This window comes from Euleptes europaea, chromosome 12, assembly GCF_029931775.1.
Source record: "Euleptes europaea isolate rEulEur1 chromosome 12, rEulEur1.hap1, whole genome shotgun sequence".
Lineage (NCBI taxonomy): Eukaryota > Metazoa > Chordata > Lepidosauria > Squamata > Sphaerodactylidae > Euleptes > Euleptes europaea.
Window position 1 is genome coordinate 62,243,595 of NC_079323.1, and position 19,089 is coordinate 62,262,683.

Consider the following 19,089-nt stretch of genomic DNA (forward strand, 5'->3'; position numbering starts at 1 on the left):
GATTTGGGGGTGGAGCCTAGGAGATTAGGGTTTGGGGAGGTGAGAGAGCTCAGAGGCAATATCATGGATACAAAGCTGCCTTATACTGAATCAGACCCTTGGTCCATCAGCGTCTATATTGTCTACTCAGACCAGAAGCAGCTCTCCAGGGTCTCAGGCCTTTCATATCACTTACTTGCCTAGTCCCTTTAACTGGAAATGCCAGGGATTGAACCTGGGACCTTCTGCATGCCAAGCAGATGCTCTACCACTGAGCCACAGCCCCTATGGAGTCCACCATCCAAAGCTGCCATTTTCCCCAAGGGAGCTGATCTTGGTCTTCTGGAGATCTGTTGTAATTCTGGGAGAACTCTAGGCCCCACCTGGAGTTTGGCAACCACAAGGAAACTACAAAATGCCATCCCCATGTGGAAGACATCAGAGAGGCAGATTATGAATGAAGCAAATAAATATTGCACAGGAGTGCTTTCGGTCTGGACAATCTAATCTGTTTTTCATCTGAATTAGGGCAAAGAATCTGACTCAACTGACATACTGAAAATCATAAAAACTGCAAACAACTATGTGGGCCCATTAAAAAAAATACTTAAAGCAAGAGGAGTGTAATACATTTGTTAGGGACCAACTAAAATGTAAAGTAGTAAGCAGCCTTCCAGTAGCATAAACAAATGGGGTGTGTGTGTGTGTGTGTGTGTGTGTGTGCGTGTGTTAAGTGCCATCAAATCGCTTCCGACTCATGGCAACTCTTTGAATCAAAGTCCTCCAAAATGTCCTATCTTTGACAGCCTTGCTCAGGTCTTGCAAAGATCTTGCAAATTGAGGGCTGTGGCTTCCTTTATTGAGTCAATCCATCTCTTGTTGGGTCTTCCTCTTTTCCTGCTGCCCTCAACTTTTCCTAACATGACGGTCTTTTCCAGTGACTCTTCTCATAAACAAATGGGGGGAGATATTTTGGGTCATGATGACAAAGCCTCCAGTACATGGTTAAAAGCAGCTTTAAATGGAGCGCAGGAGGTGTTGCAGATTTCATTAGATGAGATGGTGCCATGGATTCCAGGCTGCATCAAGGGTCACTGTGCTGCAAAAAGGATGCCTCTGTGGTAGAACATCTGCAGGAAGCCCCAAGTCCAATCTCTCACATCTCTAGTTATAAGGACCAAGTAGCAAATGATGTAAAAGACTTGAGACCACTGGAATGCTGACGCCGATCATAGTGAACAATACTGAGTCTGACAGACCAAAAGTCTGACTCAGTTTCCTGTGTTAATGTGGACCCTGATATACAAGCTACCTTAAAATCCAATAACTGGAGCAGTATACTGAGGGGGTGGTGGTGGTTTTCACTGTAGTTACTTCATACTTTTTTTTATAAAGGGGAAAATAAAGTTTTTGTCCAGTTTTCTATGCAGAACATTCAGCCTGAAGCATTTTGTTTTGACAAGGGGCTTTACAAATAATTGAATTCTAGAAGCTGAATGAGGGGTGGGGAGGACTGTTAAACATAGCCCTGTATTGTGAACTCTTCTAGCAATGAACTCTCCTCTCCCGGCACCCCCTCTTCTCCTCTTGCCCTGCCTGATTGGTGTGTTACTGTCCCTTGCCTTTTTAGGGCTGTCACCGGTCACTCTAAAGTGATGAGTCTGGGGGCAGGTGTCAGTCCCTCCGCAACGGATACTGTTACCAGCCAATCGCCTTGTGGCTTGGCCTGTTCCCAAAATACCCAAGAACCAATGAACTAGAGAAGGGAGGAATGACAGGGCTCCAGGCAGACTGATGTGAAGTGGATATTCAGTTGGGATTCTTCTCTCAGCTTGCCGAGCGGCTGCATGCCTGGGTCACTGTTCTTGTTCTCGTGACTACTCGATACAGCAGGCGTGCTGGGGGCTGTTAGTTCCCTGTGGCTGTCATCAAAATGGTGATCAAAGTGTTCGTAGCAACGTCCTCAGGGTCTACAGCGGTAGGTATTTTCATGTGATTTACGTTTGCAGTGCATGCGTATCTATGAGCTTCCAGAAGCTTTTGGAGTACTTTTTAACTAAGGGGCGTGGTAGAGTTACTTACCACAAGATCGTATAGTGTGAAAAAGGAAAAACAGAATTTATTTTTTACAGATTTCAGAAAAGTTTCTATGTTACATTGCAATCCTAAACAGAGTTACACCCTTCTAAATCCGTTGAAGTCAGTTGGTTTAGAAGGGTATAACTGTTTAGGATTGCACTGTAAATGTGTGGCAACTTCATGCATTAGTCCACAAAACCTAACACTACAATGTATGTTTGTCTTCATGCCACAAGACTCAGTTATTTTTACAAAAGACTCAGTATGGAAAGAAGTATGCAGAAGCAATGTGATTTTTTTGCATTCGCATACTTACGTATAAATATTATTTAATTTTAGTACGTTTCACAAATGTTACCTGCATTTTGAGGTTTGTTATTGTTGTTATTGGAGAAAAAGAGCTAGTTTGGTTGCAGTGGAAGAAAACACTCTTACCCTTTATTTTGGGAAATATTTGTTAGATAAGGAGTACAGATTACCAAAAAAAGAAAACCTATAAAGCATTGAGAAAATTTTATCTTTAAAAACTTTTCAAGTTTAATGTACAAATTTGTATATTGTAATTCCGTAAGAGTTTGGGACATAGCTTCTGTGAGTGATCAGAACCGTTATGTTCTGAGCGAGCAAAGGACATGCAAAGAGAAGATTGGACAGTGGGAACTGGGAAAGAACTGTTTCCTTTTATATCCAGTTCCCACATGAGCTCAAATTGCAGTCCTGCCTCAGCAATCCGGCACAGAGACACTTCTAAACAACCTAGCTGCTGCTTGCACATAACTGTGTAGTTGGTAACTGGTAATTGGCTCACTCTCACACAACCTCAAGAAATTTCCAGAGAAGAAGGAATGAAAATGATTAGAAGAAAAAAGGTTATTACCTTTCCTGGGCAAGTTGCATTTAATATACACAAGGACAAGTCTCCCAAAGCTCCCAGTGGGCTCCATGTACATCCAATATTGCCATTGGTGTAAAGGTGTGGCATCTCTGTTTGTGTATTCACAAGCCATTTCCTTCTCATTCGTGGCACGATTATACTGACTTCTGCATACCCCCACAGTAGTTGCAAACACTGCTTATAGCTATTGCGGTAACTGGCTACGTATAGAATTGCAACTGGAATTGAAACTGCCGCTGGTTATATGATCAGTGTTATGGCCACAATCAGAATAAAGTCATAAATGTGAGAAGCTCAGCAAGCCATTTACTGGCTCACTAGTGTGTGTTCAAGTAGGAGTAAAAATCAAGCAAGGAGCATCTTCATATGGAGTAGGTAGGCTCTCACGCTCTGGTTTCAGAGGGAAAGTATCCCTTTAAGCCTCTGGCTATTGTAAACTTTCATTCATCATAGACATATGGACCCTGTTTAAACAAATATTTTATTTTATTGTAATCTATACTATGTCATGCAAATCTCCCAATTCTATATCTTCTTCCTTTTTAAAACTACAGTATAGGTACATTTTGACCACTATAACCATAATTCAGTACAGAGTAAAACATGTCCATTGAAACCAATAGGTATAAGTCGTAATAGACTCAATAGCTTTAAGGCTATTAGGATGTGTATATGTCTGTTTATAAAACATATATACCATTGGAGGAGGCTATGGCTGAGTGCTAGAACATCTGCTTTGCATACAGAAGGTCCCAGGTTCAATCCCCAGCCTTTTCATCTAAAAGGATCAGGTGGTTGGTGATGTGAAAGACTTCCATCTGAGATCTTGGAACACTGCTTCCAGTCAAAGTAGACAGTTATTTGATTCAGTATAAAGGAGCTTCATGTGTTTATTTTCCAACTTTTGCTCACACTTGAGTGTACACAATAAATTTAAAATAATTAAAATACACGTATTGAAAGCATTTTGTTTGTTGTAAACAACAGGAAAACAATCCAATACAAAAAGTGTTCATTTGCAACAGTGCAATACAGACAATAATATACATAACATAATGTAACTTGGATATTATTTATTTTATTTTTTTAAGTGACAAGACTCAAACAGTAAACCTTTGTTGGTAAGACCATTTTAGTCCATGTATCTTGTTTTATCTGGCCAAGGGCCGCAAATAAATCTTATGTTATATAACATATAACATAATACACAAAAATAGTAACTAAAGGGTAAAAAGCCAAACTGTCACCCTTGCTGCAGTAATATTTTAAAAGATATCCTAAACAACACATGATCATTTGAACTGAAAAACCTGGATAGAAACCGATTGGACCCTTATTCCAAAACATGGAAATGAATGGATTTAAGTATCAAGCAAACATATTAACAGCGCATTCCTGAGATGCACTGGCGGTTGCGCTGAAAGGCCTTTGGAAGGCACTTGGTGGCCCCAGTGCCGGAATGCAGGTCCGGAAGCCGGTCCCCGGCCGCTGCTGCAGCAGCACTAGGACTGGATGCTGCCGGAGCCTCCTGCCGGAAGCCAGATGCCAGCACAGGCCGCGGTGGCGACCCGGGAGGCATTCCGGCACCCCAGGAGGCGTTCCCAGAGCATAATGGCGCCCCTGGAGGCGTTCCCGGGGCGGCCTCCTGAGCCATTTCGGCTTGGAAACGCCCCCTTTTATTTTTAGCGAGATATGCCACCTTTTAGCGAGATTTATTTTTAGCGAGATATCCCACATCTCCCGTGCAACCCTATGTGGGTTGCATGGAATTTTGGCGCCGGGCGGAGGCAACACTGCTGGGTTGCCTCCTAAGCTCGGCGCCCTCATTCCTCTCAGGAATGCGTTGTAAGTGTTGGTTTAAGACTTACTTCTGAAGTTAAATTGGATGAACATTTGTTTTTTCTGTCATACAAAGTAAATTTATTTGACTAACATTTAAAACATTTGAGTAATCAATAATTAGGAGCAAGGAGAAACATTTCTGAAATTAGTATAAAATGGCATTTAATTTTGAAGTGTCAGATATCTGGGGCAGTAAGGGGTTACTGCTATAAAAGGAATTTCTTTTCACATCTGGTTTCCATGGTGAAAGAATGTGGACATGGCTGAAACCTATACCGAGGGGTATACTTTCAGTCAGCCATAGGCATTAAATGTATGACGACATGATATTAGAACAAAAATCCCATGACACCTTAAGCTGGGTTCCCCAACAAGGTGCCCAAGGTGCCCTTCTGGTGCCTGCCAGAAAGGAAATTATTTGTGAGGCAGATAGCATAAAAAACAAGAAATATTAGCAATCTCTAACTTCACAGTAGTTCTTTAAGTTTCAGGCAAAATAGGCAAAGTTTCCAAGAGAGTAACAAATGCAAGGTTTTAGTTGATTTATAGTTACCAAGAACCAGGTTTTGGTCCTAACACGCAGAGCGTCAGTCCTTCCTGGTTGCCAAAAGATGATGATCGCTTGGAGACATGACCAGCATGTCCCCCTCCCAAGCTTCATGATTTTGATTAGAACAGAGTTCATATTTATCTCTCCCATCTCATTGGGTGATGGCCATTCCACCCAATGAGATGTTGGGGACGCAATAAACTTGTAAGATATTTGGCATGACACCTCTAGGCCTTTTGAAGTTACAGATGTATTTGCATCTCTGCAGCAATACAAAACATCTGGGCTCCTTCAAGCTTTTGAGATGTCAGGCTTCTAACAGGATTGTCACCAAGAGAACAGATAGCTGATTTACAATAGGAAGGCTTTGAAATGGAGGTGCTTTGAAGTGGAGGTGGCAATGCCTCCGGTCTCCACACCTTTCCCCCCAAAGTGAAGTGGCTTCCCATGGGAAATGGAAATGGTTTCCCACGGGAATGGTTTGTGAGAGAGAGCTGGTCATCAGCTCCTAGTCTGATATCAAGACATTGAAGACATAGAAGGCCGCAGCCTGAACCAAAGTTTGGTGATCAGAAGAAGAGCAAGGTTGCTTTTCTTTACATCTTCCCCTTTCGGGGAGATGAAACTACAGAAGTAAGCTGAGTTTCATCTTAAAGAAGGTCTAAACTACAACAGTCAAGCAAAATCACCTAACATCTAAATTGGAACATAAGCTATTATCAAAAACACATATGAGGCATATAGGCCTTAGAGCAACACATACACTCATGGCATCATACTGATGCAGACAAATCACATACAGAAAGCAAAACAAGGTCAAACAGTAGAATCATGACTGTATACTCAAAATATCATAACACAGTACAAAAGGGAAAACAAGATTAAAACCTCTTAGCTTACAAAATAATTCAGAGCTCTCACAAAACACGACCTTAAGGTAACAGGACCAGGAAGAGTGTCAGAAACTTTATTAAAATACTGCTTTGGTCCTTCAGCAACTCCATCCGTCAGTTGAGCTAATCCATGGCACAGCACAGGCAAGTTGTCAGCAGCCATCAGCTTATCAGGTTGCCCAGAATTCATGCAGGGTTGAGTCAAACCCTCATCATTAGGAGTCAAAGCCGCACAGGAATGCGAGGGGGAATTGGCAGGCTTATGGGGTCCCATGTCCCCCCTCCTTTCCCCTCCCTCAGCCTTCGTTGACCCCTGTTGGGTTGGCACTCCGCAGGGTTGTGTGTTTACAGGCAAGGCCTCCCCAGCAATAGTTACATGATTAATCCTTGCAGTTCTCCCAAACCAATTGGGATTTACTGCCCCAAATTGTTCCACCATCACATTCAGCCTAGCAGCTAATATGTCTCTCACCTCCGGATCTAGCCCCATCTCCTCTGACTCTCCAGGTGGTTGGCAAGCAGAGGATATTTCTAGCATCCTAGGGATTTGCCATAGCATCGTTCCAGGGGATGTACAGGGTTTTTTAGCTGTAAAGACTTTTCCGGCATCTCATGCCCCTTAAGTGTATCATTTGCACCTGTAAGGGAAGAATGTACAGGGCCCTCTGGCCGCAAGACTGGGAAAGAAGGATCCCCCGCTCCTTTTCTTTCAACCACAACATCAGCATTTGCAAGGGAAGAGTTCACACCAGTCTCTGCTGTAGGAGAAGAGCTGGCTGTCAGCACCGGAGAGGAATTTCTCTCCCCCACCTCCCTTGTTTCTCCCTTTCTCACAGGGTTACATGCCCTCCCAACCGTCGTATCATTCCCCTTCAACTCACAACCAAAATCAATAAACGCCATCCGCACAGTCTCTAAGTCTCTAGATGTCCCAGCAGGCGCAGTTTCTGGCAGCTGTTTCCCGGCAGGCCGCTGTCTCGCTGGGTCGCTTGAAGCCGTCGCCCTGCTCTCTGTAGCGATCTCAGCTTCCCAATCTCCCACCGCAGGTTGTTGACTGGGTTCAATCAGACGCATCCTTGGAGCAGGAGTGGGGGGTGTAGATTTCCTCCCCTCCCGTTCCTGCATGACAGGGCAGTCAAGTTTCTTGTGCCCCCTCTGTTTACAAACGAAGCACAGGCCGGATTCCACAGAGACGCGAGGGTTAACTGCTCTCACAGGGGAGGTCGCCGCTGCTTTCCTATCTCCCTTTCCCATCTTACTCTGCTCGTGCGCGGGGCTGCGGGTGGGAATTCCAAGTTGTCCAAACTCCTTTTGTCGGTGCATCCACATCTGATTGGCCAAATTGGCAGCCTCTGTTAAAGTCACTGGATTCCTATCCTTCACCAAGGCTGCTAGCTCTCCCGGCAGCAAGCGAAAAAATTGCTCCAGAAGAATTAACTCCGTAAGTCCCTGGAATGTTTTCACATTTTCAGCACTTATCCAGTGCTGAAAGTTACGGGATAACCGCGAGGCCATGGCTGGGAAAGTGTCTGTTGTGGACTGGTCTATTTTCCTGAAAGCTTGGCGGTAGGCCTCGGCAGACAGGGCAAAATGTTGCTGTGCAAGCCTCTTGAAACGGGTATAGTCCTGCATTTCATGGGGGGGCAAATTACCCATGAGGTCGAGGAGACTCCCAGAGACTTGACCCCTCAAAACCCTCATCCAATATCTCATAGGTATACAAAAATCCAGGCAAAAATCCTCAAAGAGGGAGAAATATGTGAGGAGGTCGTTTCCCTCTTTGTACGGCGGTAGCAAAGATTTGTTGGCTCTCCAAGTTGCAAGAGAGTCCCTCTGGGATCGGGCCCGGTAAGGAGAAAAATCCTCATCTTCATCCGAAGTGTAGTAGTCTCTCCTTCCCCTCCTCCCTCGCTGTGGGCGCCTCGGGGGCTCAGAGTCTTCCCTCCCGCCGTCAAGGCCGCCCCTCCTCCGGTCTCGGTGCCGCTCTGGGGAAGGCGTTCCACTGCTGGGGCTCCCCCCCGCCCTTCTGTATTCCAGAGGGTAAGATCGCTCTCGGTCGAGGTGAGGGGAATACTCCCTCTCCTCTTCCCTCCAAACATAGTCTCTCTGGCAGGGCCGCCCCCTCTCTTCTACATCCCTGGGCTGGGCTATTGGGGAATGGGCTCGGTCTCTCCCTTCTCTCCCCTTCCCAATCTCACCAGAGTAGACATCTGGGCTGTAATGGGTCACCTTCTGTTTCCGAGGCTGCTCCCATTCGCGTTCCCAGTTTGATCGCATTTCCAGCCATAGCTCTTCGTCTGGCCTCTGTCGGCGCCGGGGTTCTTCCATCAGCATCTCTGGGCACCGCTTGCTGGCCAGAGGGTCAGGGCTCCCGGCCCTCGAGGTATCAGAGAAGAGGGCAAAGGTGCTGGGCAGAGTTCGCTCACCAATGTTGTTATCGGCGTTCAAACGCAGTCGCCTCTCCTTCCAGCGGCTTGCCCACTCTTCCTTCGGGTAAGTCCAAATGGTGGGTTCGGCCACCGTTTCTTCCAAAAGGCCAGCCTGGTCAACCATCTCGAGGTTGCTTTCCTCCTGGCTCTCAAACGACAGCCTGCCTATTGCCTTTGCTGTCCTAACTCAAACTTCCAAAAATAACAAAACTTGCTAGGTGCCTCACGCTGCAACCTCAGCACAAAATTGATTTAAGGAAACCTTTCAGGGTCCCAATTCAGATCCCACCGCTGCCACCATGTCAAGGAGGTCCGGCCTGCCCTCCAGCAAAAGGGTCAAAAGTTGCCAAACTCCCCACTGGGCTTCAGGACTCTCCCTAAAGCACAATGCGGATAGACTCTGCTGCCTTGTCGAGAAGACTCGGTCTGCTCTCCAGCAGGCCGATTCCTCTGTAGTTCAAAGTCACCAAATGTTTCCCTAAGGAAACCCAAATTCCTTACTGTGCCCCAGGATTCCCCCTTTGAGCGTAGTACAGGTATATCGCCCCCAGCTCTCAATTCCAAAAGGCTGGCTTTCCCAGGGATGAGCTGAGAGCTACTCTTCCCCAGCCAGTTTCCCAAAAGTCAAAACAAGCAAAAACCGTCCCTGCAGAGTAGAGCTTCTGCCAGGGGAGGCTTATTGCCACAAAACACTAGGGTAGGTGGTTTCTCACACACACACACACTCAGGCACTTGGATTTAGCCCTGAGACCCAAAAAAGGTTTCTCAGACTTCAATATAAAGTCTATAAGTTTATTTAATAAAATGTGCTCGTTACAGAAAGGAAATTATTTGTGAGGCAGATAGCATAAAAAACAAGAAATATTAGCAATCTCTAACTTCACAGTAGTTCTTTAAGTTTCAGGCAAAATAGGCAAAGTTTCCAAGAGAGTAACAAATGCAAGGTTTTAGTTGATTTATAGTTACCAAGAACCAGGTTTTGGTCCTAACACGCAGAGCGTCAGTCCTTCCTGGTTGCCAAAAGATGATGATCGCTTGGAGACATGACCAGCATGTCCCCCTCCCAAGCTTCATGATTTTGATTAGAACAGAGTTCATATTTATCTCTCCCATCTCATTGGGTGATGGCCATTCCACCCAATGAGATGTTGGGGACGCAATAAACTTGTAAGATATTTGGCATGACACCTCTAGGCCTTTTGAAGTTACAGATGTATTTGCATCTCTGCAGCAATACAAAACATCTGGGCTCCTTCAAGCTTTTGAGATGTCAGGCTTCTAACAGGATTGTCACCAAGAGAACAGATAGCTGATTTACAATAGGAAGGCTTTGAAATGGAGGTGCTTTGAAGTGGAGGTGGCAATGCCTCCGGTCTCCACACCTTTCCCCCCAAAGTGAAGTGGCTTCCCATGGGAAATGGAAATGGTTTCCCACGGGAATGGTTTGTGAGAGAGAGCTGGTCATCAGCTCCTAGTCTGATATCAAGACATTGAAGACATAGAAGGCCGCAGCCTGAACCAAAGTTTGGTGATCAGAAGAAGAGCAAGGTTGCTTTTCTTTACATTCACCTTCTGTGATTCTTTTGCAAAGTGAAAAGGGATGTGTTGCATTTGGCTCCACCTTCTGCGGCAGCCATTTTGGGATGGCTCCGTCTCCTACTGCAGCCATTTGGGGGATGGTGTTCACCACACCTTCTCAAAATTACAAAGAACAGGGTTGGACACCCCTGCCTTAAAGAATAACATTTATTTCAATATGAGCTTTTGTGATTTACAGCTCATTTCTTTACATAGATATGTGAAGGGAAAACTATTTGGAAATCTTACAGGAAGGTTTTCAGGTATGAAACAAAGTCCTCTGGCCCAGATGAATTGCATCCAAGGGTACTAAAGAACTATTGGATGTAATTTCTGAGCCTCTATCCATGGTTTTTGAGAATTCTTGGAGAACAGGCAAGGTGCAAGAAGGTTGGAGGGAGGCAAATGTTGTCCCCATCTTCAAGAAAGAGAAAAAAGGACGATCCGGGTAAATACTGGCTTATCAGCTTGACGTCTGTACCTGGGAAAGTCTTAGAACAAATCATCAAAAAGTCAGTCGAGCATTTAGAAAGGATGGATCTGATTACTAAGAGCCAGCATGGGTTTCTCAAGAACAAGTCATCGCAGACTAATCTTATCTCTTTTTTTGAGAAAGTTACTTGCTGGATCAGGGGAATGCTGTAGACATAGTTTATCTTGATTTCAGTAAGGCTTTTGATAAGGTTCCACATAATATTCTTGTTGACAAATTGGGAAAATGTGGTTTAGATCCTATTTCTGTTAGGTGGATCTGTAATTGTTTGACAGATCACACCCAAAGAGTGCTTCTTAATGGTTCCTCGTCCACTTGGAGAGGAGTGACTAGTGGAGCGCCTCAGGGATCTGTCCTGGGCCCTGTGTTGTTCAACATCTTTATAAATGATTTGGATGAAGGAATAAAGGGAATGCTCATTAAATTTGCAGATTATACTAAATTGGGAGGGGTAGCCAATATGGTAGAAGACAGAGCCAGGATACAGGACGACTTTGACAGGCTGGAGAATTGGGCTAAAACTAATAAAATGCATTTCAACAGAGATAAATGTAAAGTTCTGCATTTAGGTAGGAAAAATCAAATGCATAATTATAGGATGGGGGAGACTTGTCTTAGCAGTAGTGTGTGTGAAATGGATCTAGGGGTCTCAGTAGACCCAACACTAAACATGAGTCAGCAGTGTGATGCTGTAGCTAAAAAGGCAAATGTGATCTTGGGCTGTATCAACATATGTATAGTGTCAAGATCATGCGAAGTGATGGTATCACTTTACTCTGCTCTGGTTAGACCTCACCTAGAGTATTGTGCTCAGTTTTGGGCACCACAATTTAAGAAGGATGTAGACAAGCTGGAACATGTCTGAAGGAGGGCAACAAAGATGAAGAGGGGTCTGGAGACCAAATCCTATGAGGAAAGGTTGAAGGAGCTGGGTATGTTTAGCCTGGAGAGGAGATGACTGAGTTGTGATATGATAACCATCTTCAAGTACTTGAAGGGCTGTCATAAAGAGGGTGGTGCTGAGTTGTTTTCTGTTGCCCCAGAAAGTTGGACCAGAACCAACGGGTTGAAATTAAATCAAAAGAGTTTCCGGCTAAACATTAGGAAGAACTTTCTAACAGAGCAGTTCCTCAGTGGAACAGACTTCCTTGGGAGGTGGTGGGCTCTCCTTCACTGGAGGTTTTTAAGCAGAGGCTAGATGGCCATCTGTCAGCAAGGCTGATTTTATGACAGGCAGATCATGAAAGGGAGGGCAGGAAGTTTTGCATCAGTGTTTGGCTCTCGGGGCCCTTTCTTGCATACCCAGGGTAGTGCCGATTGCCACTTTAGGGTCAGGAAGCAATTTCCCTTCAAGCCAGATTGGCCAGAGATCCTGGAGGGGTTTTTTTTTTTGCCATCTTCTGGGCATGGGGTAGGGGTCACTGAGGGTGTGAGGGGGAAGTAGTTGTGAATTTTCTGCATTGTGCAGGGGGTTGCATTCAATGACCCTGGTGGTCCCTTCCAACTTTATGATTCTATGTTTGTAGGTACAATTTTCCTTTCACATTTCTGTGTGAAGAAGCGAGCTGTGACTCGTGAAAGCTTATATTGAAATACGTTGTTAATCTTTAAGGTTCCACTGGACTGTTATTTTACTATGACAAACTAGCATGGTTACTCTTTACAATCATCAAAATGCTAGAACACAGACTTCTGCAGTTCTAACATAAGGACCAGTGGCTTCTGCAGTGATTCTAACAACGCAATCCTAAGAACACTTTCCTGGGAGTAAGCACCATGCTCTCGGACATTGCCAAACCTAAATCTTAGAATCTTGTTTGGGTCTATTCAATGGGATTTATCACAGGAAAGTGTGTGAATAAATGTACAGAATCTCATTATCTTTAAGGTGTCCTGTGCTGTGCAGGCTAGCCCTGCCAGATCTCCTCTGGAGCAGTGTCCTCTGGCCTAGATAGCAAGGCTTGGGAGTACTGACAGGTGCTGGTAACCAGGAGCTAGAACTGGAGGCAAGGAGCTGACACACAGTTATGCGCCTAGTGGACCAGCTGATCCAGCAAGGCAGTTTCCCCAAGCCTCAGCCTTGTAATCAGGCTCAGGTGCCCTGCTGGCAGGTTTTGAGTTCCTGCGACTACTATGCTTTGGTCAGAATCCTGCAATCACTAAGAACTAACCAACCAGCTGCATAATTTCCCCCCAACAGATTATACTATGTATACCAGCATAAAAGCAGCATCTGTGTAATGATGAGGATTTAAAAGCAGCAAACATTTTAAGGATCAGTTAACAACTAAATATAAAGCATAATATGCAGTGGCTCATCTGTGCTTAGGGTTGCCAGGTCCCTCTTCCCCACCAGTGGGAGGTTTTTGGGGCAGAGCCTGAAGAGGGAGGGATTTACTACATTTCTGTGTCCCTTGTCTTTTTTTTTCTTTTTGCCATCAAGTCATAGCTGACTTATGGCAACCCCAACAGGTTTTCAAGGCAAGAGATGTTTGGAGGTGGTTTGCCATTGCCTGTCTCAGAGGTGTGCTCTTGGTATTCCTTGGAGGTCTCCCATCCAAATGCTTGCTGGGGTTGAGGCTGAGTGTGTGTGACTGGCCCAAGGTCACCCAGCAAGTTTCCATGGCACAGTGGGGATTCAAACTTGGGTTTCCCAGATCCTCGTCTGTCACCTTAACCACTACCCCATCCTGCCCTTTCATAATAGTGTCACTCAGGGATTCTTCTAGGCTAGAGATGTTGGGGGAAAGGAGGTGGGACAATGCCATTAAAACTAGGACTTGTAAATTGTTTCACCTTTCTTTTGCTCCTGAGTCTGCTCTTCAATAAGACAGAAAAGGCTAGAGAACATTTTCTGGAAGCAGCAAATGTGCAAAGCATTCAGTTGCTCAGTTATAGAGGTCCCCACAGTTCCTTGATCAAGGTGTCTGGCAAAGGTTCAGACCACTACTGTCTTTCTCTATGGTGTCACTTTTTTGTTTTAGCCATGGACTTTCAGCTAGGTTGATAGCCCTGCAAGGAGGCTGCGATGGGCAGCTGTCTGTCTCCCCCGCATTCCTTGCACTTTTCATTCATAAGAGGACAACCAGCCTGTTTTGAAAAATACTTCTCTACAGTAACTTGCTATGGGCAAAGTAACTTTGGCTCAATACTTGAAGAATCACAAGTGCGGGGGCTTTTGAGAGTCAAAGCAGATATGACGCTGGGAGGTCCATGATTGGATCCTCCCAGTGTTTTTGAAATCATAACAGAAGCCATGTTGTGTGTGTGTGTGTGTGAGACAGACAGACACGCGCGCGCGGAAGGAATGAGGGTGTGTGATTCAGACTGCAGCCATGCTGAGGGTGAGAGGGTTAACTTCCCTCATACTGCTTTGCAGATTGAAACTGACCACCACTGTGCCATCAGTCATTAGCCTTCAAAGGGAGAAAGATGGACAGCTTGTTTCTTGCCTGACGTTTTTTCTTCTGAAATCTAATAAAAGGCATGGAGGTAGTTAGTTTTGATCAGTGAAATCAAATCAAGTGGCGAGACAGAATTACCCCCCCCCCCCCGCACACACACACACACACACCCTAATGTAGCCACAGTCTGAATCAGGACCTGGCACTGCTTGTACTGGCTGGGAGAGTCCATTCACAGACCTTTCAGTGTCTCTCCTGATTTAACCATGTGTGAAGTCAGGAAAAGCCATTCAGTGTTAGCTTTTGCTTAGCATCACTATTCTCCATTTTGAATGCTTAAGAAACTGTTGCTCTGTAATTGTAGAGGCCTAGCAGAGACCATGGATAACAAGATGCACCTGCAGTCTGTTACCGGACAGATAAGACCTGTTCAAGGCTGAGCCAGCATACCAGCCTAATTGGGAGCTAGTTTCATCTGTGGGAAGTTGGGGGGGGGGGTGATCTCACTCTTCACTCCTAGGACCCAGTCTGGCCTGAACCATCTAGAGGTTTCTTTTAACCACTGATTGGAAGTCATGGGTCATCCAACTAGGGTCCAGATTGCCATAAGTTTAGCCATGCTTATTCTATCCTAACTATCATCATCAACTGAACTGCTTTAGCACGTTACTCTGCTCATCTACAGCAATGCAGCAATGCAAGAAACTAAGGCCTGAACCAGCTTAGTTTAAGAATAAGGAACTTGTAGCAGAGTTGTAAGTATAATCAGCAAGACTTTGTTATTTTCTTTGCCAGTGTTTAAGATTACTGTACTCGCATTTTAATTACTTTTGACTTTTTAAAATTTCTTAATAGACCTTTTCATTTAAAAGGTGGTTTGAGTGATTTGACCTAACTCGGTTATGTTACAACACAGCTGGGGCTCTGGAGAGGGCAGCCAGTCGTGTTACCATGAAACAGATTAAGTATGGTTGCCAACAACCTTGAGTAAAAATATCCTTCCCCTTTAACAGAGCTTATTGGGATATGATTTACCAGTGATTATATGTTTACCTCTGTCCATGAAAAGCTTCACCTTCCCATTTCTACACAATAAGCCTCTGTTAAAGGTGCAGGATTTTTTCTCTCCAGGTTGTTGGCATCAGCTGTTACTTGAAGACAACCTGCAGCTGTGAGTCCTCCCCCCCCCCCCACCGCCAACATCCAAAGCAGCAGCTGGGAAAAGGCTGTTCTTGTCATTCAGGCCACTGTATAGAGCAAATTGTTGGGACTTTTTCCTGGGCAAGGGGGGTGATGAAAGAAAGGGGTGGAATTCCTGCTATAATTATCCTTAATATCATTTTACTTTCATTCATTGTTTCAGCAGAATACAGACTACTGTGCATTAAAAGAGTGTAACGTCTGCCGAAGAGCTAGTTGGTATGAGATTTTGGAGTGGGCACAGCCATGGAAGACTGCATAAACTAAGACGAGGGAGAATGTTTCAAAAAACATTTGGATATACTGATTTCTAGAGACCTTAGTTATCTATAGAAAATCCTCCTGACAGACCATGCAGTTTATTGTATCTCTGTCTTGGATCATAATTTTCCATTCCTTTGGAACAACAGCCGTACTGCTAACAGAACCACATTTCCTTGAGGGGAAGGCACTATCTGCTGTAAACAAAAAGAAGCAAATAAAGGCCCCCCTTAGGAAATCTGTAGGAGCCCCGTGGCGCAGAGTGGTAAGCTGCAGTACTGCAGTCCAAGCTCTGCTCACGCCCTGAGTTCAATCCCGATGGAAGTTGGTGTCAGGTAGCTGGCTCAAGGTTGACTCAGCCTTCCATCTTTCCAAGGTCGGTAAAATGAATACCCAGCTTGCTGGGGGTAAAGGGAAGATGACTGGGGAAGGCACTGGCAAACCACCCCATAAACAAAGTCTGCCTAGTAAACGTCAGGATGTGACGTCACCCCATGGGTCAGGAATGACCCGGTGCTTGCACAGGGGACCTTTACGGAAAGCTGCAGCTAACTCTGAATAGACAGGAAGTGATTAATAATTAAGCAGAATAGTAGAAGCTGTGAACAAAGTAACAAATTTAAAGTGACAGTTGTAGGGAGAAGTTGAACCTTTGCTTAACACCTGTATTACAATAGCATATAGTAGGATCTTGCCCATGGGGATTGGCAGTGTTGGATTTGGGGGAGGGAAAATATAATATTATGTAAATACCACGTGGAATCTCGGCTTTAATTCTGTTTACAACTAATTGTGGAAAAGGAATGACTTAAAAGTACAGAAATATTCTAGTGTGAAAGCAACTGCTTCAAGAGGTACAGTTTTTCCTCCTCCCCTTGATATCATCCCCTTCTTCATCTACTGGCTTTGTGTGCCATCTTTAGCTTTTTGCAAAACTGAAGTGTTAATTACTTAGTGCCAGATTGAATAATATAAATACCTTGATGTGATAAGATGACTTGCCCAAGGTCACCCAGCTGGCTTCGTGTGAAGGAGTGGGGAAACAAATCCAGTTCACCAGATTAGCCTCCGCCGCTCATGTGGAGGAGTGGGGAATCAAACCCGGTTCTCCAGATCAGACTCCACCGCTCCAAACCACCGTTTTTAACCACTATACCACGCTGGCTCTCTAAAGGTAGTCCCCTGTGCAAGCACTGGGTCATTACTGCCTCTTGGGGTGATGTCACATCATGATGTTTACTAGGTAGACTATATTTACGGGGTAGTTTGCTATTGCCTTCCCCAGCCGTGTACTGGTGTAAAATGCTTCTGCTGGGTTATAACTAGGAACCACCATTGTGAACTTGTAAGACCAGTGTTGTGTCAGATGCACTGGTTCCCATTTGTTTCCAGGCTCAGCAAAGTGATAACTTTGACTTTGGTTTCAGGCTATTTAGGGTCACAGTGGAGTTAAGAAGGCTTATGGGTCAGGCCCTTAAGAACATAAGGAGTGGTGGGCTCAGACCAGTAGTCCAGCATCCTGTTTCACACAGCAGCCTTCCAGTTGCTACCCCGAAATTATGGAAAGTTTTGCCTCCTAATGTTCATCTGTCCCATTCGTTCTTGTCATTCTGGTGATCTGTTAAGAGCTGTTTATTTGGAGGGCCTTTGAAACAAGCTGAGCTTATGAGCCTCCATGCTTCCTGGCAATGATGTTTCTGTGCCGCTGGATAGTTTTTTTTGGGCTTGTTTTTAATCCATCGTTTTGTTGATATAGTAGTTTCTGCAGAGACAGGTGGTCTTGTTTATGTCAAGAAGAACAGAAAGTCAGATAGCACAGTGTTTCCCAACTTCTCGTTTGAGACTCAAAAGGGGGTCACAAAGCCTCTGAAAGTGGGTTGCAGGCCAGCCCTCTATAATGGCTGCTCCTGCCCTTTGCTTCCTTTTCTCCTCTTCAGCTTCTCACATTATCACTTCCACCTAGGGTTGGCAACCTCCAGGTAGTAGCAGAAGTTCTCCTGCTATTATAACTGATCTCCAACCAATAGAGATCAATTCCCCTGGAGAAAATGGCCGCTTTGGCAATTGGACTCTATGGCATTGAAGTCCCTCCCCAAGCCCTGCCCTTCTCAGGCTCCTGCTGATAGTGAAAAGGGACCTGGCAGCCCTACTTCCACCTCCTTGCGACAATAATGGGCGGGGGGGAAGCAGTCTGGTAACTTTATGGCAGTAGCTGAAAGAAGGGGAGGAGGTTGTTCAGCATGCCATTGAAAAACCAGACAAGGATAGTGTAATGTATTTAGTTGGGGCAAAGACTATGCTGAACTATTGAACTCAGCTGTGCTGAACTGTGTTCAGCTTGAGGCTCTGCTCCAGGCTCCGTCGTCTGTTTCTCCTATTGTATGGTGAACTTTGGCTTTCCAACCACGGACTAGGGGGAGTGGCTCCAGGAGGTTGGGAACTTCATATAAGTTGGGGTGTTTTGCAGTTAGGTTAGTTCTCTTTTCCCTGTTAAAGCAGTTGCTGTTGGAACTCTGTCTCCAGCCTCGTGTGTAACCTACGCATATATAATATTGATGATGAAGGGGGGATATTTGAGCTGGTAGGCAGCCCAGCTAGTTCCAGCTGAGATCACTTCCAAGGCCAAGCCTTGGACAAGCTGAGATCGCAGGTGATACCATGAGGGGAGACGCAACACAATCCACGATGGCTACCCAGAGCTACATTGAGGAGTTCAATACATCCACCCCTGAGAGGTGGGACAGCTACGCAACGTGACTCGCATTCTACTTAAAGGCGATCAAGATCACCGACACTGATCTTTAAAATACAACGTTCTTCAGCGTGTGTGGAGCAGACACATTTGAACTTGCACGGGTGTTACTGTATCCCACCAAACTCAAAGAGACACAACTCACAGACATCTTAGAGGCTCTGCAAAAGCACTTCATGCCTCAACCGTCTGAGATTGCCAGGCAGCTGTCAGGACTCTGCTACGGACTATCATTCTGAATGCATTCTACCAGTGGAATCAAGCCCTGGACAAGTCTGTCGCTGCATATGTCACGGTCCTGCGTAAGGCCGCCCGCTATTGCAACTTTGCCAACCTCGACACCACACTCAGGGACCGGCTAGTTTGCAGCCTCTACAGTGATAAGGTTCAGAGGTGACTTTTCTCAAAAAAGGATGTCACCTTCAACTCCGCCCTAGAAGAAGCCCTAGCAGCAGAGGCGGCCGACAAAATGACTCACGAGGTGCGCCACGCAGACCGATCTTTGCCACTATCATCCCAAAGGCCGGTTCCTGTCCACTTCGAGGATGACAGCGAGGAGGAGGAAGTACAAAAGCTGAGTTCCAGGGGTTCCAAGCATTCCAGCCTGCAGGAAAAACCGTGTGCAAGCTGCGGAGACCAGGACGATCACCAATCACAAGAGTCTGCTGCTCAAGGAAACCCAGGGGCAACATGAATTTTCCCTCCAGGGAAGGCAGCAAACACCACCCAGCTC

General features: G+C 45.4%; 1 protein-coding gene across 1 annotated transcript in view; it reads left to right on the forward strand.

Annotated features, from left to right (window-relative positions):
• The first annotated feature begins 1,880 nt into the window (after positions 1–1,880).
• The window catches only part of SH3BGR (SH3 domain binding glutamate rich protein), a 61,292-nt gene continuing 44,083 nt past the window's right edge, over positions 1,881–19,089 (forward strand). Inside the window, exon 1 of the mRNA XM_056858292.1 lies at positions 1,881–1,957. Coding sequence (XP_056714270.1) covers positions 1,913–1,957 — 45 coding nt within the window. The 5' untranslated portion in view covers positions 1,881–1,912. The remainder of the gene's footprint in view (positions 1,958–19,089) is intronic.